Raw genomic sequence first — 27,269 nt, 5'->3', positions numbered from 1 at the left:
TGATTGCTTTTACAAGGAAATAAACTGATTTATTTCCTTCTCGTCTGATTTAATATTTTGCAACCATTTCTCTTTTTATTGCATTCAGAATTGTTTAATGGCTCATTTAAGATAATTAGTTTTAAATGTGAAATGGGAAGAGGTTAATTAGATGGACTAAAGTTTTCACATTGGCACTTTGAATTAAGGCAAATGAACGTGACTTTTGGAGTAATGCAATCTTCTAATCGCTTATGATAACATCAGTTATGAACGTAAAAGCTGAAGGTTTCAATTTTGTCTTTTAATTTTTTTTAGGCAGGTTGGTTCATTCAATGAATAACTTGCATTGTTAAAACTGTACTTAGAGGGGAAACATATGGTTTTCTTGCCCGAAGACTGTACAAGTATTATATTGTGTTCTTAAAACCAAAACAAATTGAGAAGTTTGACTGAATGTCAACAAGTGATTATAATCTTAATTGAAACTGGTCTGCAGTACTTGCATTTAATGGTGGAGTTCATAATGTGGTCTAAAAAATTAGATGGTAATGAAGGTATTAAATGTAATGAGTACCTTTGTGGATTTCTACTTCCTTTCTGGAACGGGGTTCCTGGGGAGAAATGCTCTTGTAATTGGTGATATTTTATGGTCTCATATGTAACCAGGTGGAGACATTTTTGGTGTGATTTTAAAAAAAAAAAGAAAGATTTCTCTCATCTTGCTTGCCTGTCCCAAATCCACCCGTGCAGTTTCAGACTCTTACTGCCTCGTTGAAAAGGCAGTGGTGTGGACGCAGGCTCATAACTGAGGGCTGTACAGTACTTTCCCACCACAGCTTTGCAAAGAACTTTGCTGCTCCCCTCCTTTACCTAACTCCGCTGCGTTCCGCGCTCCAGAGAGCAGAATCTGGCTGCTTTTACTTTATCAAAGCCTAGGTGTAAGAGGGAATCTTAAACTAGTATTAATAACTTCAAATTGTGTATTAAATTTATTCAAGTGGGTTAATTTAAAAAGCACGGCTTCTTTTCTGGGTGCTACACAGCTGCCCTCCTGAAATGTTGTCTTCCCCCTCTGGGCACTAAAAGTCACTTGGGCAAGTGGCACTTTGTCAGGCAAAGAAGAACATCCAGACACTTCTCTGGACAAGTGTCTGTCTGCCTGTTTTGCTGTCACATTTGCTCCCTTCACCTGTTGTCTATTAAGTGCTTTTCACCCAAAACAAGAACTGTATTATATAAAGATAAAAGCAACAGCTACAACCAAAAAAGGCAGCATTCACACTTCTGAGACAGTGAGAATAAATGCATGTTAGAATAAAGGAAGGAAGCATGATCTGAGAAGAGAAATAACATCAGGCTGCTTAACGCAGACTATGTTGAGGAGGTTGTATCAGATGCTGTCTATTTAAAAAAGAACAAACTGCGCAGGCAGGTTTGACCTTCGAGGTTCTCCAGTAGTAATTTAATCTTTCTCTTCAGGGTATAATGTGAGGCTTGTGTGTCCCTCATAAGGGTTGTAAAGCTTGATTAACTTAGGCTTAGGAAGCCTAGCCTGCTGTCCACAGATCTGCTCTGTCAGAATAAATTGACAGTAGGCTTTCGATCTAGTAAACTTCCTTGGTTTCTTCAGCGTGGGCAGGGAAGATGTGGTGAGTGGCATGATCTGGTCTGGCAGTCTGTTCCCTTCCTCCTTGAGTTCTTGAGGCCCCTTGTGGGCATAAAACTTCAAGTAACAGGGTGCCTGCATCTCCCTTGTCGGGTAGTCGTGGTTTGTTCTGACGTAGGAGTAGGCTTCTCTATAAAGCTGTGGTCCTTCCCTGCTGAAGTGCTGTACTCCTAGATGACCTTTTAAAAATTTTGATTTGTATTTAATTTTCTGCTTGATATTTGTGTGTGTGTGTGGACTGAGATGTTACTACCCCGATTATTGTGGGTTTGGGTTTTTTTTAAAAAAACTGATGTGTTCTTGTTAATTCTGACAAATACAAACTTGATATAGCAGGCATGTTGAGAAACTTTTTGCACAGTGAAGGCTCCACACGGTCTTTGCTGCTTCTAGTTTATAATTAACTCTGCAAAACAGTCATGAAGCATTAAGAGCATAATTTCCACTGGAACGTTCTCTTATCAGAAGGCTGTGATCTCTTACAATGACAGCTTACTGCTGGTGTGTTGACCTGAACCCTTATGAATGATAAATAGACTGCTACACTATTAAAATATGTGATGATCCTATTGGTGTATTTGCCTTCCTTCAATATTTGTAGGATAGGAATGGGACATGTAAGTCCATTCGCTTCTAACCTGTAACCCGTACTATGGAAGTAGAGTAACGTAGTTCCCCAAACGGACTTGAATCTGTGAAGTCACTTTTAAATTTCTAAAGACATTCTTGATTTCATTCTTTTTCTCCTGTTAGTTTGTAGCAGAGCACTACTCTAGTTCTTTTCTCACGCTTGTGGTGTTAAAACTATTGAACTTATTAAATGATAATGTGACTCTCTTGAATGCAGGGATTGGGAGTTCGAAGAAAAATACAGATCAACTTTTATGTGATAAAGCTGACTTGGCAATAAAAAAGGGTGTGTGGAGGAATGGTAAGCCAGAGCAGGATGAGTTAAGGCAGATCAGCTATGGAGGACAAGATACCTAACTTTATACTGCTAATGCGTATTACTGTAATTGTATTTGATATGAGAGTGCTATATGGAGGCTGCTTACAAATGCCTACTGCCAAAGTTTGGGATAGTTCTTTTCTAACACCTTGTGAAGCTGTATTTCTACAGAAGTGCACTGGAAAATGGAGTAGGAATGTCTGGACCAGAAACTACCTTGAAAGATAAACTCCTTTTCATTCTCCTCTGTGCTGACCTCATTGGTGTTATAGGTTATGCAGAAAGTGATAAATATAAGATCAGACTTGCACTGCATTGGGAATTGATTGGGTTAGAGGCAGAAGACTGCGCTTAAGTACACGCTGTGTTGAAATGAAACAGCCAAATGAACTCAGTGCTAAGTACTTCATATTCAGGAGGTGGAAAACTTTATATTTGAAGTTGCCCATGGCAGTGTAAGCCCATAGAATAAGTTGAGTGGAGATGAAAAATAATTGTGGCTAGCAGTACTTTTCCTTAGGGGCTCATATTGACAAGAAAAATAAGAACGATATTTAAAAAATAAAGTGAACTGTTCTTCTTGCAGTTTACCTTTAGTGGTAACTTCTTAAGCCTCTGTAACTCTACTGTACGTCTGAAATGTGTTAGGCTGCCATAAACTGTCAGTAGGGTGTGCACACCTAGCCTGCCTCGAGTTACGAGGTGATGCAGTCAGTCTTAAACTTCAGTTAAATTTTAAAAAAAGATGAATAATGAAACTCTCCTATTACAGAAAAATCAGAACTGGAAAGAAGAGCTAGTTAAACACAACTCCTGTGCCAACCCCAGGCTTGCATTTGCTGTGGCCAGGAAATGGTTATACATAGGAGTGACAGAGACATTTCATAGCAATGGACCAAATGCATCCTGTAGTTTTGGGGTTTCTTTTCCTTCCTCTCGTTCTTGTCTGATAGAACATTCATTATATTATGGAGAACTCCTCGTTCCAGATCTGAGATCTGGATCTGTAATCTTCCTGCCTTTAGAGTAAGGGTGGCCACAGCCTGTTTCACTCTGTGTGCAATGTGTTTGCCTAGCTCTAGGTGAGTCTCCGTTGTCTTCTGCTGGCACAGCAGCATCTATATCTGCAGCACAGATGGGTCCTCCTGCGATGTGGCTGGGTTCTCAGGGCAGTCCTGGCCTGTGTTTTTCTCGTCTCCCTGTTCATGTTTGCTTATGCAGTATGTTCTCAGACAGAGTCCACATAATCCTATGATGTATTGATGGTGACAGTCTTGTTTAGGGGTTGATGATAACCCATGCAGAAGTAGTGCTCTTGAAACCCGTGTTCTAAGTAAGTGCAACTGGTTGATAGCTGCTGAAGCTGGAGATTAAAAGGATCCCTAATTCTGAAGTACTTTCATATGAGTGTCTTGAATAGCCAGATTGTTTACCAAACCCTGCTGGGAGTTTCTCTGCTAGGAAAGTGAGGTTTGTGCCTTCAGCTTTCAACTAAACAACTAATCTTCCAGGGCACAGTAGCTTAATTCTTTATGTATTTAAATTTATCCCCAACTCAGCAGTGGTACAATCACTAGATACCTGCTTTTAGCTGAAGTGTTCTTGAAATGTTTAAATTGTTCAGCGTTTGTGTAGGGAGGAATGCTGCACAGCCTGTCAGCCCAGCGCTGAGCTGAGCTTACCCTCTTCAAAACTCTGTGGCTGCGGCTGCAACTTCGTTGAATTGAAACACTCTAAGAGGGAAGAGTTCTGTGGGATATTGGCCGTGCGATTTAGTGGCTGTCAGCAGTGTGCTCACCTTTTTTTCTTGTCAGTCTCAAACAGTTTTAACCTGCAGCAGTTTGTGTTGAATGCTTGTGAATACATCCTTTTTTCTTCCTCCTTGTGATTTTTTTTTTTTTCCTACTAAGTCAGTCACCTGCAATAAATGTCCTTTCCACAAGGCAAGGACAGATACACAGAAAATGCTCTACCTTACTCATTTAAAAAAAACCTGCTTTTGCATAATTCTGTATTCCATTACTTCAACCTGAAGATGTAACCACGTGTGTCTTGTTGTTTTGTTGTTTGTTTTGTTGGCTTTTTTAAACAAGAAGATATAGCAAGGCTGTTCCTCTCTAATTAGAGCTCAGAAATGGATGACAAAAGCTTCTTGTATTTTAAGTGTACCAAATAATTGGGGCTGCTCTGGAGTGGGATTGTTTGTTTTTTCAGTAAGGTCATTAGAAATCCAACCTTCTAGGTTAAGAATAGATTTAAAAAAAAAAAAATCAATAATTTGTGTGCTATTTAAGTGTTTTTAAAACTTTACTCCGGAAAGTTCTTATGAATTCAAGAACAGTGTAGCCTGAATTCTGCTGAAAGAAATAATGTAGTACCTTATTATACTTAGTATCACATGAGTAAGTACTTGTAGTTCATAACTTACTGTGCCCGGTTCTGGGCTCCCCAGTGCAAGAAGGATGTGGACATACTAAAGCAAGTCCAGTGCAGGGCCATGAAGATGATCATGGGCTTGGAGTGTCTGACGTGCAGGGAGAGGCTGAGAGAGATGGGGTTGTTCAGCCTCTGAAAGAGACAGCTCAGGGGATCTTAGCAATGTGTATTAATACCTGGTGGGGGAGGTAAAGAAGATAGAGTCAGACTCTTTCTGTGATGCACAGAGAGAGGACAAGAGGCAGCAGCCACAAACTCAAATATAGGAAATTCCACTTAAATGTAAGAAAACCTCTTTACTGTGAGGGTGGTCAAACATAGGAATGGGTTGCCCAGTGTAGTAGTAGAATCTCTGTCCTTGGAGATACTCAAAACCCAACTGGACGTGGCTTTGAGCAACCTGCTTTGAGCAAGGGAGTTGGACTACAAACGTGAAGAGGTCCCTTCCAACCTCAACTAATCTGGGATAATCTTATAACATAGTTAATACTGTTTCATGTAGCTTTATGCCAGTGCTTTGTATGCTAATTAGTCACTTAATATAAGAACTGAGGTAGACATAGACATCACTGGTTTCTGTTAAGTGCCTTGTCTGAATTCTCTCTCTCTGTTTATTCTGGCATATGCTAACTGCCAAGAAGTCTTACTGACCTGATGCTTATTTTATGATATTGCAAAGTATTTCTGTTGCTTTAAATATCTTGTATGAAGGATGATTTTTTTTCTTCAAGTTTTTATGTTACTTTTCAATGCTATAATATTCCATGGTTTCTCCTTTTATAGTAACATAAAATCCTTTAAGGCCTTGCTAGGTGATGTTGGCTTTAAGTTTTCAACAAATTTTGCAGATGCATCAGTTTTGTACCTGCTTACCCTACCTTTAGCTAGTTTGTTAGACTAATTGTCCTTAGTCCTTAAATATAAAAAGATATCACTTTGAACAAAAAAAAAAAATTGGAAGTGCTTTGAATTTGCTATGTTTTTCTAAAATATCCTTTGAAATTTCTTAATATTTTTAAAGTTATATTTTTAACTATTCTAGCTGTTGCAGGCAAGACAATTTTCATCCTCTGAAGTGAAGACTTTCCCATTGAATAGTAAATTCCTTCTTGTAATACTCTGTGTCCTTCAGCTGCTCATGAAATTGTGCTGGCTTGGAGCCTAACACTCTTCCAAGAGAAATATGTCTAACTGTAGTGATGTGAACTAAGTCACTTGTGTGACTGTTTACTTGACTGTGACTTACCTGTTTGTTTGTGGTGTGATGAAACTGCGTGGACTTTTCCTGTGTTCTTAAAAAATTTGAGTGCTATCAGGCAGAAATTATAAATATTTTTAAATGAAATATGTAGACATGAAATTAATTAACATCACTTCAGATTATGGGCAAGTTATGCAGTAATCATTACTGGGTAACTATTTTTAGGGCCTTTGCTATAATTGTACTGATGGTATGAGGGAGAAGGCGATAGCTTACTAATGCTCAAATTTGCTGTTTTATCTTTCAGAGCTGTTGAGTCCCAGATTGAGGGACAGTGTGCCCCAGTGGACTCCCTGTGGCGACGTTACAGTGAATTTGAGTTGTTGAGGAATTATTTGTCGGTTACCTATCCACATATTGTTGTTCCACCTCTGCCAGAAAAGAGGGTAAGGAAGCTGAGGCTGCAGCTTGCTTTGTGTTGTTTATTACTTATTTACTGTTAACACTCTTCTGTTTAAATAGGCTGACTTCGTTTGGCATAAGCTATCAGCGGATAATATGGATCCAGATTTTGTGGAAAGAAGAAGAATCGGTTTGGAAAACTTCTTGTTACGCGTGGCTTCACATCCTGTTCTTTGCCAAGACAAAATCTTCTATTCGTTTTTAACACAGGTATAGTAAAGTGATGTGCGTTCTAAATACATTCTGTAGTGATTATTTAGTTAAGATAACGTTCTTTTGCTCATCTTCCCTCCCACTGACCTGTAGCTTGTTCTGTGTCTAGAAGAAGGATAGACAACGTGAATAAACTTGAACGTGGAAAAGGCTTGTCCATCTAAAAGCTTAACACCCCACAGCAGTTGTACAATTGGCCTTCTAATGTACCTTATGACTTTTTTCCAGTCTAGTTTTAAGGCTCCTAAGAGAGAATTTCCACCTCTTTGGAACAGCATATTGGGAACTTAATGTGTGTTGGTTGGGAAAGCTTCCCTAGGACTAAAGCTGAAATAGTTAGCATGCTATACTGCTGGCTGCAGAGACAGTACTGGCTTCCAATTCACTTTTTGGATATCAACAGTTTCTTTGGCTTTGCAGTTTGAATCATGATCCATTCATATGTGTCGTGGTCCAAAACCAGTACAGTATGTTGTCACAAAAGTTGTGATCCAGTTGTCAGCTAAAGCATTGCCTTCTGCAGTTTTCAACTTTAGGAGATGTTGGATGTTTCTTTTTTCTGTGCTTTGATGAGAGTTTCCCAAATAGCAGACTGAGCAGATATGTTTACCGCAGCACATTATAGTGTGTAGATGAACCAGTGTATGGAAACTGAGAACAGTGGACAACCAACCACTACACATGATCGAGGTGACTGCATGTTCTCTGTATGCTCTCTGCCTCAAGCTGCAAAGGTACTTGCTGCTGCTGATAACTAAATAGGCAATGGGTGATAAGTACCCTTCTTTCTGAAGAGCTGAGCTACTTCTTTAGACAAAGCTTTGTGGTTCCTGCTCCCGGTTGATAGAATGAGGTAAATGAATAGTGAAGAGGAGAGAGTTTTTTGGGGGAGGTTAGTATGTAAGCACAACATAATGACATGTTATTCTTAACCCAGATTCTTGAAAAGACATGGGGAGGGTAGCTGAGGCAAAACCCAGCCTTACTGGAGAAGCTCTTCTGATGTAGGGACTGGTCTAAGGACTAGAAAAAGCTGTGGCGCTCTTAAATCACTCTTAACTGAACGTCCTTTTCCTGTATTTTTAGGAAGGTGGATGGAAAGAAATGGTGAATGAGACTGGATTTCAGTTAAAGGTAATCACTGTAATTGTTTCTCATGACTGCTGTGACACAGAAATACTCCAGCAAACATGTTTTAGGCTATTTATGAAAGGCTGTTTGCTGTTAGAATGAGTTAAAGGCATTGCTTTATGTGTACGTGTAACTGCAAAAACAGTGGTGTTCTTAACATGTAATAGGTAAGACTTCAGTTAAGTTCTCTAGCAGACTTGTTAATATGTTCCTGTGTTTGATGCTCAACCTTGTAATTCTGCTAGTAATGTAGAATTATGATCCTTGTAGGCTTTAAAACTAATGAACTTGAGCCCATAGCAGTGCTTTTGTAGTTGTCAGTTTAGTTTAGCATTGTTTTAAAGATGGGTGTCAGATTTAGCCTGGTAAGAGGTGTAAGGTGTCAAAGGGGCAAGCAAAGGGGTCTGAATTGTAGGACTTCTCTACAAGGATAAGTTGCTGAAAGGGACTGAGAGAGATGGATTTGGTGCCCCTTAACTGTTTAACGGAATGTGTCTTGAAATAGTACTGTCCCCGTTGACATCAATGAGTTCGTGGCTGGGTAAACTGGTGGAAGACTTGTAGGAATAAATGATCAAAGGTCATGTGTCTGTACAGGACAAGAATCTGTGAGAGGGTGATAGATTGCTGGGCTGTGTCTGGAAAAGTTACTACATGGGGACAAATACTGAGCTTTTGTTTCATTGTAACGTGATCAACTCTCAAGAAATCACAACTGAAAACTAGGCGGATTATGAAGAATTATTCTGAATAGTGAGAGCTAAAGAAAATCACTGGTGCTCTTATCCTCAATGTCCAAGGGGCTTTTATACCAACGCTTAATGTTGATAACTTAAGTTGACAATAATTCTCTTCCATCATGGTAGGGCTTGCATATTGCTAGTATTCATGATGCAAAAAATGTAAAGCTCTCAAGCTGTGTTTTCCTAGTCAACACATCTTTATTTCAGCTCATAGGAGTTCAGAAAGTTCGTACTGGCAGGGCATGCTCAGGAGTACACACAGGGGTGTGTGCATGAAAGAAAACTCATAGCAGAATGCTGAGAATATTTGCCTACCTGAAACCATAGTATAGATTAAATGAGAGATGACCAAGTCCTGTTTTCCTTCTAGATTTGATTGTGTGTATAGTTTCCCCTTTACGGTTCCTGTTTCCGTAGGAAAGAAAAATAACTTTTTGCAAAAGCCTGGGAAAAAGCATCTTTCCTTTATTCAACATCTGAAGTATAAACCCCTCAAGATTGGAGGTTATTTAGCACTACACTAGAGGACAAACCTCTATTCACTACATGTCTTAGACTAGAATCGGGCCACTGGTTTACATGCTGCTGCTGCATTAAAGTAGGATGTGTCTTTTTTGTCCCAAAGGGTTTGAAACAGGCTAACTGAACTTTAAATTAGGCATTAATGCAGTGTAGCATGTTATAGTTGAATGTTGATGTTGGAGACTTTGTTTACTCTACCAACTGTATCATTAAATCATGCCTTTCCTTCCGCCCACCCCCAACACTTAATTTTATTCTTTAAGGGATTTGTCACTTGGGATTTTAACCCTTGCTTTAGGAAGGAGAAAATACCGCCCTCTCTTTAGTTTACTTAAATGACTATAGGGTCACGGTAGGAATTAACTGTCTGAAAACTCCTCGGCTGTATCTCATTTGATGAGGAATTCATCTCTAAAATGCTTGTGCATATTAGTCTTAAATCAAGTTCAAGACTGGACAGACATTTTTCTAACAGTGTAACTCTGTGTGGCGACAACGCTTAAAAGTGGTGTGTGGGAGTTACCGTGCTGTTAACGGCAAGAAGGAAATAACCTACGTAGATGGTTGAGCATTGGCAGGATCTTGGTTCCTGCCTGGCAGTGCTCGTGTACTTGCTGAGCTCTTCAGAGCACTACATGTGTCTGTAACAAAAGGCAGAAACGTGCCCTGTAACTGTAACGTGGGAAGTGATCCTTTTCAAGTGTAAACCTGTTGAATGTGTGTGCTGTTCCAACAAACTCAAATGGCTTTGGTGCCTCCTGTTTGAATATAAATACAGTATTTTGTGGAATAGCTACTTACAGGGGAGGACTCTGATTTAACGTCAGTGTACCTAGGTGGTGTTTGTACTGTTAGAGAACAACGTGAGGAGTACACGTAGGTGTGTCTGAATGACCTGCAATCTAACTGGCATGTGTAATGACTTGTGGGGATAGAGCAATGGAGGCCCAAGGCCATACAAGCCCGTGGAGCACCCTGAATAAATATAAAGCCTGGGCTGGGATTTGGAGTTACTGCAGTGTTTTGTGTTCCTTGTGCTATCTTGGACATGCTTCCCCGTGCTGCCTTTGTCGTCCCTTTGCAAGATATTCTTAGAGGAGCACCGCATGTAGCGGTGACAATGAACCTGTTTTCCCCCAGTATCAGTCATAGTCTTGCAGGTTTCATTCACTTCCCTTTTGGTTTGTGGACTATGTTTTGTATTGGTTTTTTGGTGGTTGGAAGAAGGACAGCTAAAGTTAGCAAGATTTCCATCAGTACCTTTCATCCTAGTTCAAAGAGAGAAACTGGTTTTCCCTCAACTTGGATGCTGTCCTAAGTGTCCTCCAGATATGCAGGTGGTTCCAGGTGAAAGGAACTTGCAGTGATATTCAAATACGGGTATCTTCTGCTATGCCCCAATGCAGTGGGAGGTGGAACAACCTCAAACTGCGCATGTCTCGTTTGTAGAAGTTACTGAAAGGGCCCTAAAGGAAGGACACCGTTTTTGGTTTCGGAAGACACTGTGTTCCTTTTACTGTCAAATTCAACATAGCTCAAAGTATTCCTGGGTCATGTACCGGCACTAACAAGTACTGCTGAAGTAACTTAGTGCTAGCAGTTGTAGCACAATCCATTAGCTGAAAGAGTACACTGTAGGAAATCTATACACCTCACAAGATGTTATTTATTGTTCCCTCAATGAAGAGGGATGTTTTCATCAAAAGTAAACTCCAGCTACTTTACCTGAGTTGGAGTTTTCATGCAGTATAGATGAGCCCTGAGAGAGCTATATGTAAAATGCCATATAGAAAGGAAAAGTTGTGGTGATGTGGGACCTCTTTGGATGAGGCTGGTGTAGCTCATCTGTATTGGTGTCTTATTAAGAGTAAACTATGCAATGGGTATTTAATGTTCAATTAAACTGAAAAAACCCCCCGAAAACCTTCCTTAGAGAGATTCCATACTGCTGTTGCAGTCATTGGTAAACCAACATCTTAAAAAGTAAACTACCCAATCACCTTTTTAATTAGGTATTGAATTGTCTTCTGTAGAGATTTTTATATATGCTCTATTATAGAAAAGAACATTGCATTACAAATGGCTCTATTCTGATATACAAATTACATATTTTCTGTGAAGCCAGTCATAAAATAAGAGAACACCATATATAAGATTTTGATTTCACCGGGGAACTGTTCCTAGTAATAAAGAGCATATAGAGGTCACTACCACTGGTTGTATTTGGTTTGAAAAATATAAAATAGTTTGTCCATATGGTCTTATGTTACCAATCGCTTCATCTAAAAAGAATGTAGGGTTGTGTATCTTAAAATGTTACACAAATCACGGAGTTAGAAGGGACTATTATTGTGGGATTTGGATTATACCAGCTTAATTTTAGAGGATACTGTTTACATCCTAGTTCACAAAAATAGCTTAGTTTTTTGACTTTTTAATAAAAAAAATCTGACATGCAGGGCAGCTAGTGTCAACCTGTTCAATGTTTGAAGACTTAAATATGCCAGGAAGGTAGGATTTTTTCTAATGGTGCTGCCAGAAGGCTGAGACTTTTTTTGTCACTGGAATTTAATTGCATTAAATTAACAAAGCTTTTTTTCCCCTTTTTTCAGGCAGATTCCAGATTAAAAGCTCTTAATGCAACATTCAGAGTGAAAAACCCAGACAAGTAAGATTCCACATCCTTCCTCCCTCCCTTTCTCTTTTTCAGTTACAACTGTAGCTTCAGATGACAGAATATTCTATCTCCTTAGAATAAATTCAGAAAAGAAAAATTCTTTCTGCACTTCAAATCTTAACAGAAGCCCAGTAAGGAGGTAGTGTGAAAAGGTTTGATAAATCCTGTTTCTAGGAGCAGGAAACATTCAGAAAAATGCCATGGCTTTATGCAAAATGAGTCTTTCCTTTTAGCTAGATTAAAAGGAAGGAATAAAAAAAAAAAAAAAAACAGATCCAGAAAAAGAACCTCTTAGCATTTGTTTGCAAAGAAATCTTTCCAAGCGTGAACAGAATACAGATTGATAGTAGGTCTTTCCAAAAATCTGCTAGTGCACAATTCTGGATGCACGCACCCTGGTGTTGCAGTTCATAGATCTCTTCAAGCTGCCAATTTTCACAGGTGCTTTTGGAAGTCCGGAGGTCAGTTCAGCTCTGTTGCAGTTCAGGAAGCTCTGGGACAGGCACTAGAGCAATCTGCTCAATAAAAAAACTGGCCAGAAGCATAAGGGTGTGTAGCAGGAGGTTCCTTACACCCTAGGTGATGTGAGGAGGGTAAAATGAGAGTTTTTACTTCTGCAATAGTTAGAAACATCAGCGTGCAGCAGTAGGGTCAGGAGATGTTGCCGTTTGCCATGTATAAGCGACGGAGATGCGTATGAAGTGCCCTTCTGGGTTCATCTGCTGTCCAGTAGTGGCAATAGGAGATGCTATTTAGGGAGAGCCCGTGTGCCTGACTGCTTTCTGTTGTCTGTTCCCTTTGTACTTCCCTAGCATCTATGGGGTTTGTATTAAGGACGTTAGAGGGTACATACCTTTCTAAACCTCTTTATAGACTTATCTGTGAATTGGTGCAGTCCCTTCTTCTTTATTCTGTTTGCTTTTGCAGCCTTCTGTGGCAGCAAGGAAGCTTTTTAGCTAGGGTTTAATATAAAAGATGGCATTCACGAATGAGATCAAAAGACAGCAATTCTCTCAGTAGCTGCAAGTGAAATTGGGCCCTTGTTTGAATGCTTCATCCTTCATCTTCATCTGTGGCTAGTAGGAGTTAGCTTCTCCTGCTTTCACAGCAGGGAAACTTTGCCAGTAGTCTGCCTATAGGCATAGGTGGGCAAGACTGGTTCAGGCTGAGATGGGGAATATACTGTTATCTTTCGAGGTAATTCAGTGTTTTAGAAAGCAAAGCTGTTGTGAGAAGTTGCTTTCTAAAAAGGAGGAAAAGGGTTAATACAAGGAAAACATGAGGAAGGGCCTGTAACAAAACCAGTCCCTGAGTATCTGTCTCTCAACAGAGACTTCACAGCTCTTAGGAGATCTGGCGCATGCTTTCTGTTGTATTCTGCCAGCTACATAGCTCCAAATTGAACTTTTGGAAACAAGTTGTTTAATAAATAACCGATGAGCATAACTTTTTTTTTTTTATTCAGGGAGAGCCTTTTAGCATAGCACGCATGGGCCTAACAGCAGGAGTAGTGCCCTGCTCTGCCTAGCACATTTAGCTTGAGCTGCTTGGAATCTGATGTCTTGCCTTTCTGTGCTACCTTTTGGTGCTTGTGTGACTGGGTGGTAAGGTGCGTTCAGCAAGCTCACCTTGCCGAAACAAAAGATCTGACTGCTGTGTGGAGAGTAGGCTTTCAGGTTCCTGGAGCAGGACAGGTTTCAGGTGAAGAACAGCTGCAGCTCCCAGTCCGGATTGCCTCGCGGTGCAGTGGAGCTGCACCCTTCAGCTTAGAGCAACCTCAGGAGCTTTAAACAACCGGAACGATGCTGCTCTAAGAGTTCAAATGTAGATTGGAAACTACAATTTAATGATTTAATGATGGAATTATATGGTGATAAAAATGTGGTATTCTGGTACTCAAAGGTAAATTTGTATCTACTGCAGATCTCTCTAATTTGGCCTCGTGGCACCCATCCTCTTGTTCTTTCTGTGATTTAATCAAAACAATAGCTTTCTTGGTGAAAGCTTTCTTTAGGAAACACTAAATCCTTTCCTAAAGCAGATTTTTTTCTTTTTAAAGTAACTCTCCTTTTTTTTGTCTGGTTAGTTGGACAAGTGGCTTGTTCTTTAGTGAACAGTTCTGTTCTTGTAATATCTTCCTTCACAAAACAGGACAGTGGTATTGCCCTCCCTGATGTCGGGAGGAGTACTGCCAAATAAAACGCACAAAGTAAATAACTTATTTTGAAATGTTGTCTACTGTAAATGAAATTTTCTTCTTTGCCATTACCACAAAAGACATTTTTGAGAAGAGGCCTGGTGGTGCCCCTACAGAAATGTGACCTGATCTGTTCTTCTTTTGTGTCTGAAGTTCTACTTAATAGCTCAATTAAATATCTAGGCTGTTGGCAATGTTGCAGAACCAGTAAAACAAAGGGAAAAGTGCTAGGCTTGCTTCAGTTACTGAATGCCAAAACAAAGTCTTGTTTCACACTTCTGCTGTTACGATGCACTGGAAAGTAAACATCCCTGTGTGTGCCTTGCCAAAGTCAGTTTCGAAATTACTTTATAATTATGTAATATTTTTACATGAGCAATGAGTAGAACTTCAGCAAATACTTGAGGGATAAACCTTTGATCTGCAACACCACCAGTCTCTTAAAAATAGTTTTTCCTGAAAAATTATATTTGTAAAATTTTCAGCCTTCACAGAAGATTGGGCAAAAAATAGCATCACTTTGATTTATGCTTTTCTGAGACAATAAAAAGAAGATGGTTTGCTTCTGAAGTGGCGATTTTTTTATTATTATTATTTTATTTTTTAATGGAGGAGGAATTGGCATGGGTGAAGATGTATTGCTGCTGGAGTCCAGGATACTGAAAGTTCTCTTAGGTTCCTGACTCTTGCCTTCAGGGAGTACAGCATTCCTAAAAGCTTTCTTGCCACAAAATCAGGATAAATAAAACTTCTCGTTATAAATTTCTGGAGTGGAAATGGGAGTCTTCCTGAGCTGAAGGCATGCTTTTTAATCTTTTGTTTTTAGTTCAATTATTTCAAATATCTTCACTGTACGTGTCTGCAGCTGTCCGACATGCCGCCCTGGTGCATATTTTATAAAGTGTAAACTGAAAAGATTGCTCTCTAAACCCCACTGTGCAGATCAATGACTATATTTATTTTTGCCATACAGTTTCTCTGCTGGCTTTTAAACCTTTTTATGTACTTTAACCCTATGTGTGTCATGATCTTATAAAAGATGCTCCTTGGAGATCACAAGTATTAGAAATGGCAATAAAGCTCCTGCTTTCTGAATGTAAGGAGGAGAGTATTTTAGGGGAAGACTTTCCTGGCAGGGGAAGAAGAGGTGTTAAATGAAGAACCCTGGAATTTCATACTCGGTCACCCAGAACAAGTGACCTGACTCATTTCAGTAAGACCTCTTGGGTACAGACTATTCTGAAATACAAAGCCTGACTGTGTGCGTGCGGTGGGAGGAGGGGTGAAGGTGGTTTTGTGCTTGAACATCAACCTGGAAGGCTAATCTTAGCCTCCCATTCCTATATTCTGGTTGTGTTCTTCTGTGTTTGTTTGCTTATTTTCAGATCATTGTTTAGTAATTTAGGTAAAGCTGTTTCTGGCTTCCCGTCTGGATAAAATACATTCTTGTGTACCAAAGCAGGTCATGAGTTAGACTTGTGCGTGATAGGAAGGGTGTACGTGTACAGAAGTGGCTATTGCTCTGGCTTAGTTGGTTACCTGTCACTAGCAAAGCTGTGGCAGTTTCCTCTGCTCCGTGATTAGCATGAGCTAAATGTATCAACTTAAACTGCTGCCAAGGCTTAGCTGGGCTGGCTGATAAAATGCCCCTTTCCTTCAGTAGCAGCAGGCCAGCAGTGTGCCCGTGGTCACTTGCGATGGGTTACCTGACTGGTACCTTGCTAAGCTGTACTGACTTGATTGCTTTTAGCTTTGCGTGGCTCCTGTGCAGGTACAGGTCTCAATGAGGTTTCATACGTAACTAGTTACCGTACGGCTTAGCCTTAGAGGGATTGTGATAATTGTGAATGCTTCCTTGAACTTCGAGAGGTTATACTCAAAACTGGCTAGATGGCAGCTTGAAAGTCAAGTATCTTTCTCAGGTCAGAAACGTGAACACATTTTTATTATGAAGTATGCATGCGTCAGCAGATTTTGGCTTTGTACTTACTTGAAGCTTTCCTATTCGCTCATGCTTGCTTTTATAAATCCCATTTTTAAAAAAAAAAAAAAAACAAACAGCACAATGATGTAGTAATTTCAGTTAACTACTTACATTTCATAAAAATTTATCTCTTAAATTGTTGTAAACCTTCATCATTCACATTAAAAATAGCAGTCATGCAAGTGTTGGGTTGTTTGCTTTAGGGAAATTAAACCCTGCAATCGCTTCTTTAGGAGTCTTCAGCTAATTCCACCTCAACATAACCCAGGCTCCGTCTCGCTGGCTGTAGCGTTGTAGCTCTATCTTGCATTCTGTGAAAGCTTGCTTTCATGATGGCTAATGATGTACTATCTGTTTCCTGCTCCCAGGAGATTTACTGAGCTAAAACACTATAGCGATGAACTGCAGTCTGTCATATCACACCTTCTGCGAGTCAGAGCTGTAAGTATTTCCCATGTGTGTCGTGACAAATAGTATAACTTATTTCTAAGGCAGTATTTCTTCTTTCATCAAGAGAACTGGTATATGTGGTCTAGAATAGGGGCAGTTTTGCCTGAGAGAGTCTGGCTGTGGTGCATGGGGCAGGAGATGGCAAGGGAGGGTGTGCTGACTTTGTACAGACTGGGGGGGGGGGGAAGAGTTCCCAGCGTGGTGGTTGAGTTTGACAGTCATTGGAGGAGCAAGCATGCGTGTTGCTAATCTGCCCTCTCCCCTGATGGTCACATATCAGAGGGAGGTGTTTTAAAGAGGATCTAGATGTCTGCTTCTCTCTGCTCAGCAGACAAGTTGCTTTTGCTGGATGTCTGGGCTGGGAAGGGCCCCAAAACACAGTTTTCTGGTCTGACATATAATACTTTGTTTTCCAGAGCTTGTAGTATGAATCGTGTATGCTTCCCAGCACACTTTTTCTTTTTTTGGCTTGTTCTTTGATCTGTAATGAATAATGTTCTTTCTAATGATGAGAACAATTATGTCATGCATCAAGATACTCTATGGGTTGAGAATGGAAGATTTTATTTTTTTTAAATGTCACAAAAAGGAAATAGGAAATTACAATTGCAATAATGAGGAACGTAATACTGCTTTGTAGTATGTTCAACAGGGATTTGATATTTTTTGATGGAAACTGCGGCAGAGAGGGCAGTAACCGATTGCCCTGTTGAGCTGAGGTTCTTGAGAGGACTAATCACTGGTGTTCTACTGACAGTGCCTTTTTCTCAGGGCTGTATGTGCGTGAGATCCCTTGGGCAATTTGCTTACGTTTCCTTTTTACTGCTTTGACAGACCGATAACGGTAACTCTTACCGAACTTCAGTCTCTTTCATTGGTACATCACAGTTACAAGGGCATTATCTGGATTACAACTCACGCTTTAGAGTGTACATGTGGTCTTTTCTTCTGAGGTTGTTGCCAGCATTGTAGTGCTGGCTGCAGCAGGTACTGACTCTCCAAACAGCTGAAATGACATACCTAGCTTAAGCAATAAGTTCTGCAATGGATAGCTCATTTCCTTTCCTTTGTTTCACTGAGCTGGATGGAAAAATCAAGTCACTTGTTAGATTTTTTACTGAAGCTTTCCCTACGGTCTTGGTGACAGGATGGACTTTTGTCCTGCCATCTTTATGTTAAATAAGCAATTGCATATATAAATTTGGCATTATTCGGGTAAAGGAGGCTACGCCTTACATCTGGTTATCAAAAACTGAAGGTAACTTGATTATTTGTGGTCTCCGTAGGCATATCCCATACATGGGCGCTTCCAAAGAAATACTTGAAATGTTCCTTTCCAATACAGCCTTGACTGTGACTTCAGTCTTCAAAGACTTAATGCTGTTGATTTTTCCTTCAGTAGTGGCTTAGGTTAGATTTAGGCCTAATCTTGTTTACCTGTATAAAAACATTAAGGCTTTATCTTGAAGTTTGTATATGGGTTTTCACAAAGCAATTGCACTTAATGTTGACCAAAAATTGACTCTAAATAATGTTTTAGAGGGTAGCAGACCGGCTATATGGTGTCTATAAAGTCCATGGCAACTATGGAAGAGTATTCAGGTAAGAGTTCATCCATTTTTTTAAATATGTACATAGAGAGATGTGTATCTATCTCAAGAGAGAGAGAGTAGGGAATTTGTTGGTTATGTTGTTATGCTTTTGAAAAGTATATCCGAAACATTTAAATGCCTGACTTGAAAAACTTCATATTGCAGCGCTAATGAGATTTCTGTGTTTGATATAGCAATCTCTGGATCTGCTGAGCTTAGTCTCAAGTGGAAGACTTTAGCTTCTTGTTTGTGTTCCAGACCCTTGGGGCTTTTGGTGTTGCGTTGGCATTCTGTTTCTTCAGAAAGTAATTTACTGCCTATTTTCATGCAGCTGTCTCTGAAAAGCTTTTAGGCCCTTTTAAGGGTTAAAAATCAACAGCTGTATCTATCCAATTTTAGTGCCTTTTTAAAGTGAATTTGCCAATCGTTTTTTGATTTATACGAGTGAATTGCATGCTCAAGTTTTCCATCTCACTGGAGAATTAAAGAATCTAAACTTCTGGTTAAGGGAAACCTCCTGCTTCTACACACTGCTCAAGTGCTAAATTTAATTCTCTGGGTTAATGGATTGCAGATGTCTTTCTCATTGGGGGTTTTAAAGTGAAATTAGGTGTAGTTCTGTAATAACAGAAAGACAAACAAATGTCAACATCAGCACAGTGGAATGTTTATGAAAAAGTGAAGGACAGAATAGATGCATTAGACATAAATTATGTGAAATACAAGGGGACCCCCTCCTTTTTTCTTGTAAAAAGAGTTGTGGATGTAATTCTTGTGAGTAAGAAATCTCATAAGGTTTCACAAAGCTGAGAAGACAATTAAAGTTGCAGTGTACATACTTGAGTGTCCAGAACAAGTCTCTTTCTATCTTTATTGTAACTCTGTTTCCTTCTTTATCTGAATGATCGCCCTAATGTGAATAGGTAGTGGCAGTAATGAGACAGTTGTAAGTTGATATATTTTTTTAATGAATAGAACTAAACAGCAGTCTACTATGAAAACAGAAAACAACATCCAGCAAATGGTTTCAGGAGCAGTAAAATGCTTGCAAATGTCAAATCCCACCTTCTGGTTTTTGGAATTAGAAGCTTCTATCCGATGTGTTGCAGGTCTGGAAAGCTTAGTTTCTTCTTGATGAGCATGTTGGACCAAATTCTGTTTTAGAAAGTTCCCTCTTATTTTTTTTTCCCTGCCTTTATTTTAAGTGCTAGTATCTTTTTTTTTTTTAAATTGAGTTTTAGCTATTTAAACGAGACTCTTTCTGCTCAAAACCAATCCCAAACTAAGTATATTTGTGAGGATGAGTTTAGGTGGCAGGGACAATTGTTTAACAGAGTGCCGTAAATAGCCTTGCCACATTGTCAGTGTTGCTGCTCAGAGGAAGAAAACAGTTTGGCCAAGTCTAACTTTGAGGCAGTTTCCATTCAGGTGTCACCTGGAAAGAAACTATATACAGGATGCAGCTTATTAACTTCCCTTACCCTTCATGTGTGATGTTGTTTCTCGTTTGTTTTTCCTACAGTGAGTGGAGCGCAATAGAAAAGGAGATGGGGGATGGGTTGCAGAGTGCTGGCCACCACATGGATGTGTAAGTACTGACTGAATATCTGATAGTTTGATGTAAGCCAGATGTAGAACTCTCCCTCTTTCCTCTCTTTTTCCCTCAACCCCGAAGTACATACAAGTAGTGCACTGAGAAAGTTGGGGGTGCGTTGTTTTTAGGTATACAGTGTTTCTGTGACTTGGATGCAGGCACAATTTTAGCATCCATGTACTGTATTAAGTAGCTCAAAAGGTCTCAGGAGAACCAGAGGGGTTTCTTTTTTTATTATTATGTTGAAATTGTAGAAGTGTTTGGAATTCTTCCAGTTTTTCTTTTAAGCTACTATGCGAGAAACTGGTGGAATACAACTTTAATGTACTACAGACCTGATGAGATCCATTTGGTTTAGATAGCAGTGTTTTGTACCATGCAGTAGATGGTACACAGATTTGGACTTAATTACAGAAAGCTAAGAAATTTAATTAATCAGCACCAAAACTCCAGTGGATTCTTGAAACAAATACTGGCTGGATGTAATAAAGTAGAGAATCCTCCCTCTTTGCATCTTTAGAGTTAGCTGGCAGAGTACGTGAAGCACAGCCTTCAAAATAAGAGTCTAGCACTTCAGAGTGCTCACAGAAGGGGTATTCTAGGCTCATGCTTTCTGCTTTCAGGTAGTCATACATAGTAAGTGAAACAGTATAATTTCTCATCACTCTGATTCCTCTTCTATAATCGCACAGTACAGATAAGTAACAACTCCAGCAAGAGATGGAAGCTGTTTGACACTTCTTTGTACAATATTTTTACTGATAAAGTGTAATTTGCGTGGAAGTAAAGTTATCAGTTTTAGTTTACAGTGCAGATTTACGTATGTACTACACCTGGTTGTTACTGGTGTTATGCCTTGTCAAGTGGAAGGGTTTGAAGAGCCATGCCAAGCTCTGCCCTCGTCTTCTTCAGAATAATTCTGGTTTTATGAGATCTTTAAGAATTTGAATGCCTCTGAATAATTTATTCACACGTCTGTGTTTTGGCTAACATGGTGGTTTGCACCCAAAAAAAAGCTATAATATTTTTTAGGCAGAGGGTTCTGGTGAGAATAAAGAAATGGAGAATGCATTCTGCTTTCAGGAGAAAATAATCGAAGTAGAGGCGGAATATAGTGTTAAGCACCTATTGCAGTATGCAGAAATCAAAGAGATTATGAAAACATGGTGTAATATAGAGGAGTTCAGGAGGCACAAGTAGGTTTTCAGTGGTCCAGATATACCACACTAAGATGTCGAACGCCTGGAAATGCATAACCAACTAAAAGAAGTGGGTCTCACTTCTCAGTCAGGAAGCTGGACCCTCTCCCCACATCCAAGATGTTTAATGTTTCTGTCTGTAACACAGTTAGGGTTAAAGATCCAGAGAAATGGCAGTGAGTTTCTGAGTAACTTTAATCGCTGCGTGAAGTCTGAGGTAGCTTTCATTGTCTGTCATCTTTTCTGCTCTGGCACTCTCATACAACAATAATCTCTTAGTGACAATCAAGCAAGAAGCCTCAGCTGTGAGATTCAGGAACTCATTCAGTGACCCATGTGGTCTCCTACCGGTAAGGATCGTATCTATGATCTCTTGAAAGTATGACTTACCCGTCCAGTTACCATTCCCATAACAGTAGAGCGGAGTTTATTGCAACAGAAAGCTACTTCAAGAAGGTTGCCTAATATAGATGTTAAACTTCAGAGAATAATTTAATTATTCTCTATCTACCCCATATGCTGTAGTCTTTACTAGATGTTTATTTAAACTTTTGAGTTGTTATTGTTTAGTGTGATCTAAAACTGCTTAATATTTGGAGAAGACATCCCAAAGCACCTCTGGCTGTGTGTTGTATAACAGGATGAGGCTTGCTAAAGTGATAGAAAACAACAGAGTATGCTGATAAAGCTCGAGTGAATGGCTGTAATTCTGTCATTTAAAAGATGAAAGAACAAAATGCCAGACCTTTGACTTCCATCCTTTATGCTATTAATGAGTGACCCTTTATCTCTGTATCAACTAGACTGTCATTCCAGGTGGAAGCAGTCTAAACTAAAAATGGGGTTTAGTGGATGATTCCCATGAAGAGTGGGAACATATTGGGTACCTTTAGAACTTACTGCAGTGTTTCTCCTTCAGATTTTCCCTGGTTTGTCTACCTGCTTAGGACAAATCAGTATTTAAACTTCAGCTTAGGCAGTCAAAAATATAGCTTGTCTTACTTTTTTTTTTTTTTTTTTTTTTTTTTTTCCAAATCAAACTTAAGTGTCATTATAAAAATCCTGTCTAGGTAAGGTGGGGTTTTGTTTGGTTTTTTGTTTTTTTGGGTGGGTTTTTTTGGTTTTTGGAGAGTTGTTCTGCCACAAATGAGCTCTAGCACTGCTCTAAACTTAGAACTTACTTGAAACTGAAATGTGGTCCATCTGCTGCCCTGAGAAATCTAACCACTATACTAAAATTATTGCACTTCAGAACTTAAAAATAGAGAGGGTGAGCCACTTATGACCTGTGTGGCTGCAGGATTTTTTCGGAACAAGTGTATTTTTCAACAGTTTGGACTTCTTCCTTACTTCGATTCATAATGTGAATTCTTGTTCTGCCTGTTCTTTTATCCCTTCCACTTAAGCTGATCTGCCGTTGCTGGTCACTTCATATGTTAATATGTTAATATTTATCACTAATAGCCTTGGTAGGGCTTTTCCTGGGTGTGCTGTGTCTTTGATTTTGCAGAGCATCAAAACAACTCGTCTTCCTTGCAAACTTACAAAATTCATACTTGAACAGATGGGCATGTCTACAACTCTTCCTCAGGCTCCACATTCTTCCAGTAATTCTGCAAGTAGCCTCTCCCTCTTTGAAGAGCCTTAGTTCGCATGCCCTACTGAGCAGGCCAGAGGATGAAGATCACTTTCAGCAGGAGTGTCTCCCTTAGATTCCCAGGGGTCTAAGTGATATTGTTGTTTCTTTTAGAGCTTGCAGGAGGGATTTCTTGTTCTCTCCCAAGTCACATTACCAGTTCCCTTTCAGCTTGAGACTCTGCCTCTTCTTCCATAGAGCCAGTTACTGGAGAGGCATAGGAAGAAAGGGGGAAAACTCAGACTTTGCAAAATCTTTAAAGCCAAGAGGTGCTGTAATTAACATTTGGGTTGCATTGTGTTGGTCAGTAGACAAGCATGGACATATGCTGACTTCAGAGAGCCTGCAGCTGTGCAAGGGATTTGCCACATACTTGAGAATCCAGACTGAGTTGGCAGAATAGATGAAGGCATTTGTGATGGGATCTCATTAATTCTGTTCACCTCCAGTGGCACACGCCCTGCATTGCTGGCTCAAGTGGCATCCTATTTTTGTCACCGTGCCAAGTGGGATGTGCAGTTACCTCTTAGCTGTAGGCCTGTCCCTGCAAATGCGCCCAAGCACAGTCATCTTGGTTAGTGAGAACCTATTAAGTACTGTCCCAATAAGCAATATAAACTAGAAGAAGAAAGTGCTTTTTGCCACTTTTAGGAGACATCAGCCTAAATGACAAAACTCTTACTCAATGCAAGAGCTGTGGAGTTGGTCCAAGCCCTTGTACTTCACATTTCTCCCTAAAAGGCAGCTTTAAACTCCTTGTTGCTCTGAATTGATATGCCTGACTTACACAGCAGACAAACCAACACACTTTCAAGGAGCTGAAGGACTTAATATCGCTGTGTTCAGAGCACCGCTGTGAGTTCTGTTGTACGCAGGCTGAATAACGAACAATGAAAGCAGCCTTTTACATACTGCCTCTTTGCTTTCCAGAAGGCATGATGTTCACATTCCTATGCCTTAATGCTTTAAGCCTTGCAGGATTTCTTCTACACCATGTCTTTTTTTGCCTTGGTTCTGTGTATTGACAGTCCACCAAAGAAAAGGAATAAATTGTTTTCCTTTCCTGTAATAAAAACTGCCTCATCTTCAGCAGGAAACTTACGACAGATCTTGTCGTAGTAACCAAAGAAACAGGCTTGCAGGAGTGTTTATATTTGCTGATTCAGAATTTAAAAACAAAGGAAAAAATTCCTTTTTGGAAGTGCTTTTCATTCTTTTACGTTGTGACTGGTGTTTCTGTCAAATAGGTGTCCTCCCTTGTTACTGTGTGTGTAGGCCTTAAAGGTTGAATTAAGGAACTTTATATTTAACCATGGCTGTTTTTCACCAGATATGCAGCTTCTATTGATGACATATTAGAAGAAGAGGAACATTATGCAGATCAGCTGAAAGAATATCTCTTCTATGCAGAAGCACTACGGTATGTGCAAAAGTGTGTAGCTCAAAGTGTATAGTCCTTTCCTCTAACGTTGTGTTGATGTTGAATTTAGTTTAGTATCATTTTCTGTTCTCCATATCCTTTTCTGTTCCCCGAGAAAGTAGAAATTTCCATGTTGTGGAATCTCCATGTTCTTACCTCTTATTTTGCTTACTCATATTTGATTGCCATGTGGGTGGCAATAAAAATCGGAACTGAGCTGATCAATAGTGAAACAACAGGAATGTTAAAATTGGTATACTGTGGAAGGTAATGCTGTTTATTCCTCTGGTTACCGTGTTTCCTTAGCTTCTGGTATAATAGTGCCCCAATGTGCTGAAGGCTTCAGCTTTCAGATGAGATAGGCCAAACAGAGCTGCTACAGCCATTACAAATTCTGGCAAGTTTCAAAGTGCCCTTATATAACTTTCATCTGCTGTGCAGTGTTGTGCAGCTAAATACCAAATTTATTTTTCTTAATTTTTTTACCTCAGCCTTTATAGGGCAGTCCTCCCTTACATATGTGGATAAAAAAGCAAATTGCTTTATGCTGTAAGATTGCACCTGAAGCTATCGTGCTCTCCACGGGCTGGCTCTGGACCTCTTGGAAAGGTCTGGTAGTGCTGTAGAGAATTGTATTGGCGAGCGTGATGGCTGCTGTGTGGGAACCCAAAGCACAAGTAGCTTCTCCTGGGAGACGAGCGTGCATCCGGCCTTGGAGTACGGATGTAGCATCGTCAGCCCACACAGGACTGGGACTTGCTGCAGGTGGTCAGAGGAAACTCTCCTCTTTTCCAGATGAAAGGTGCTATATGATTCTAGGAGCACAGTTTCTTGATTCATTGTTGAAAAAATGAAATGTGGAGAATCTTATGATTGACTGATACATTGCTGTTCTGACAGGTACCATCTCCAGGTACCTTTTGGCATAGTTGTGTTTTTTCTGTAATATATTTTAAATAAAACTGTCTTACAGTGGTGTCCTTAAGTAGGTGGTAGGGCTCGTATTGCTGACAGTGTCTCAGAATGAGTCTAAAAAGAGGAGCAGAAGAGCAGAATGCTGCTGTACTGAGAACTTTCTTTATACTTTGATCCAAGCTTGCTTAACTCCAGCATTTGCAGAGTTATGCGTTCTGTGATAAGGCTGTTGAATCCAAGCTAGATAAATAACTGAATGTGCTGCCTGCCAAAAAAAACCATGATGCCATTTGTAAAGTTTAAATGGAGGGAAACATAGCAAAGCAAAGTATTACGTGACAGATCTTTCATTGCTTACTTTTCAGGGCAGTTTGCAGGAAACACGAACTAATGCAATATGACTTGGAAATGGCTGCACAGGACCTAACATCTAAGAAACAGCAGTGTGAGGAGCTGGCAACAGGAGTGAGTCTTTCCACTTTCTTCTCCAAGATGCCTCTCTTTTTTTTTTTTTTCTTATTTTTTATTTGAGCCAAGTTACTTAGAATGACATTTAAATGGCACTAACATGCTGGCTGCCGCTTATGAAAAGCGCTATCGTATGAGCTTGTAGGCATCTGAGGTTTAAAGTAACTTGGTTCTTGGTGACATAAGCTGTTTGTGCCAAACTTCTTTTACTGAATACTGAGCAAGTAAAGGGTTGCAGGAAATACAACCTGAGCAGAATAACACAAACAACTCTATCTTAAAGATCAAAATTCTGAAAGGCTTCCTCTGCCTTTTGAAAGGTGGATATTACCGATAAAAGAATAAGCCCAAATGCTGGTAAAAATCACATAAAGACTTGTGGCTGTGCTCAAGAATCCCCAACCTAGAGTGTCTTTGTTTTTTGTAGACTGTGAGAACATTCTCCCTGAAAGGGATGACCAGCAAACTCTTCGGGCAGGAAACCCCTGAGCAGAGGGAAGCCAAGATAAAGGTTCTAGAAGAGCAGATACAGGAAGGAGAAGAACAACTTAAGTCTAAAAATCTGGAGGGCAGGTAAATGGGCTTGACTTTTTCAAAGAAAACACAGGGCTTGTCTTAGCAAAAGTCCTTGACTGGATGCTCTTGAAGGTGTTTGCATTTTATAAGTGTTTTTAATATATTCTTGGTGTTTATGAGCTGTCTATAAAAGCTCCTGTCAGCTGCAAGTTGCGAAATAAAGTACAGTACATGCAGTTAGCTTCTGGTCTGAGTGTATGGCTTATGTAGAACCTGATGACTTTCCCAGTTACTGAGCCCACTCTAATGGCTGACTTGCATGCTTTTATGTTCAGCTAGTAATATGTTTAGCAGGTGGGCTTGTAGGTCTGCAGCTGAATAGCCTAAGACTCAAAAGGTGATTTGCTTCAAATATAGTATTTAGTTTGGTTTATGCATATGGGGTCCTGAGCTCATATTCTTCCTCTTCTCATGTGGGGGTCAACTGACTCCCGTTTGAAAGAGATTAGAAGTTCTGGTGAGTTGTGTTTGAGTAACTGCTTCTCAGTGCTCTAATGAAATTTTCTTCAGGAATGCAAACATGGAAACTAGGAACTAACATTCCTAAAGTAATGTGATTGTGTCAGAACACGTTCATTGTATAACACAAGGGATAAATGTGGTGTCTCCTAATATGTTAGGATTAGAGCTGGAAAGATAAGACTAGTTATTGAATAGTTCAAAACAACAAGATGCTCTGTAAATGCAATTTCTTAATCATTTTGACAGAAGTACTGGAGATCTGCTTTTGTAGCTCTGGAAGCAATTTTCAAGTGAATGCTTGCCCCGTATCTATAGTCCAGCACAAATGAAAGCTATGAATTACAGAAATCTACCTCCCTTTTAGTTAAGAAGACCTGAAGCCGCATCGCCAAACCAACAAAATTAATTCCTGAAGTGAATTGTCCAAGTCAAATTTGCATTGTAAATATTTCTTGTACTTGAGTGTCTCAAATCCTGATGACAAGTGAGTTTTCACGTTGGAAAGACCAAGATTCTGACTTGACAATTGACAAAGAAATGTGCAATGTTGTGTGCTGAATGTTAGCATAGAGATACTTAGCTAACCCAACAGAATCTGAGGAGAACAGTATATTCTGAAGTATGCTGGTTCTATGGCAGTGATGCTTACTGGGGGAAGAAAAAAAACCCACAGAAACAAAACAAACAACCCAAGACATCCTGTGAAACTGATTCTCTAGATTAAAAACCTTAAGAAGAAGATGGAGAATTAGGTAGTAGTGCCAGTTGTAAAATGAGGACACTGTGGGATGCGT

The 27,269-nt window shown here is 39.7% G+C and overlaps 1 protein-coding gene across 2 annotated transcripts in view; it reads left to right on the top strand.

Moving 5' to 3' along the window:
• The window catches only part of SNX4 (sorting nexin 4), a 35,809-nt gene that overhangs the window by 6,006 nt on the left and 2,534 nt on the right, over positions 1-27,269 (top strand). For both annotated transcript variants that reach the window (XM_087730628.1, XM_087730626.1), the window contains exons 3-12: positions 6,542-6,680; positions 6,757-6,906; positions 7,996-8,043; positions 11,918-11,973; positions 16,532-16,604; positions 18,154-18,215; positions 19,728-19,793; positions 23,965-24,054; positions 25,335-25,434; positions 25,865-26,010. In XM_087730628.1, coding sequence (XP_087586754.1) covers positions 6,542-6,680; positions 6,757-6,906; positions 7,996-8,043; positions 11,918-11,973; positions 16,532-16,604; positions 18,154-18,215; positions 19,728-19,793; positions 23,965-24,054; positions 25,335-25,434; positions 25,865-26,010 — 930 coding nt within the window. The remainder of the gene's footprint in view (positions 1-6,541; positions 6,681-6,756; positions 6,907-7,995; positions 8,044-11,917; positions 11,974-16,531; positions 16,605-18,153; positions 18,216-19,727; positions 19,794-23,964; positions 24,055-25,334; positions 25,435-25,864; positions 26,011-27,269) is intronic.

The sequence above is a fragment of the Nipponia nippon genome, unplaced genomic scaffold, assembly GCF_047370975.1.
Source record: "Nipponia nippon isolate SJK-2023a ecotype South Korea unplaced genomic scaffold, ASM4737097v1 scaffold_5, whole genome shotgun sequence".
NCBI lineage: Eukaryota > Metazoa > Chordata > Aves > Pelecaniformes > Threskiornithidae > Nipponia > Nipponia nippon.
The sequence above is the reverse complement of the archived record's forward strand: the minus strand, read 5'-3'. Positions and strand labels throughout refer to the sequence as shown.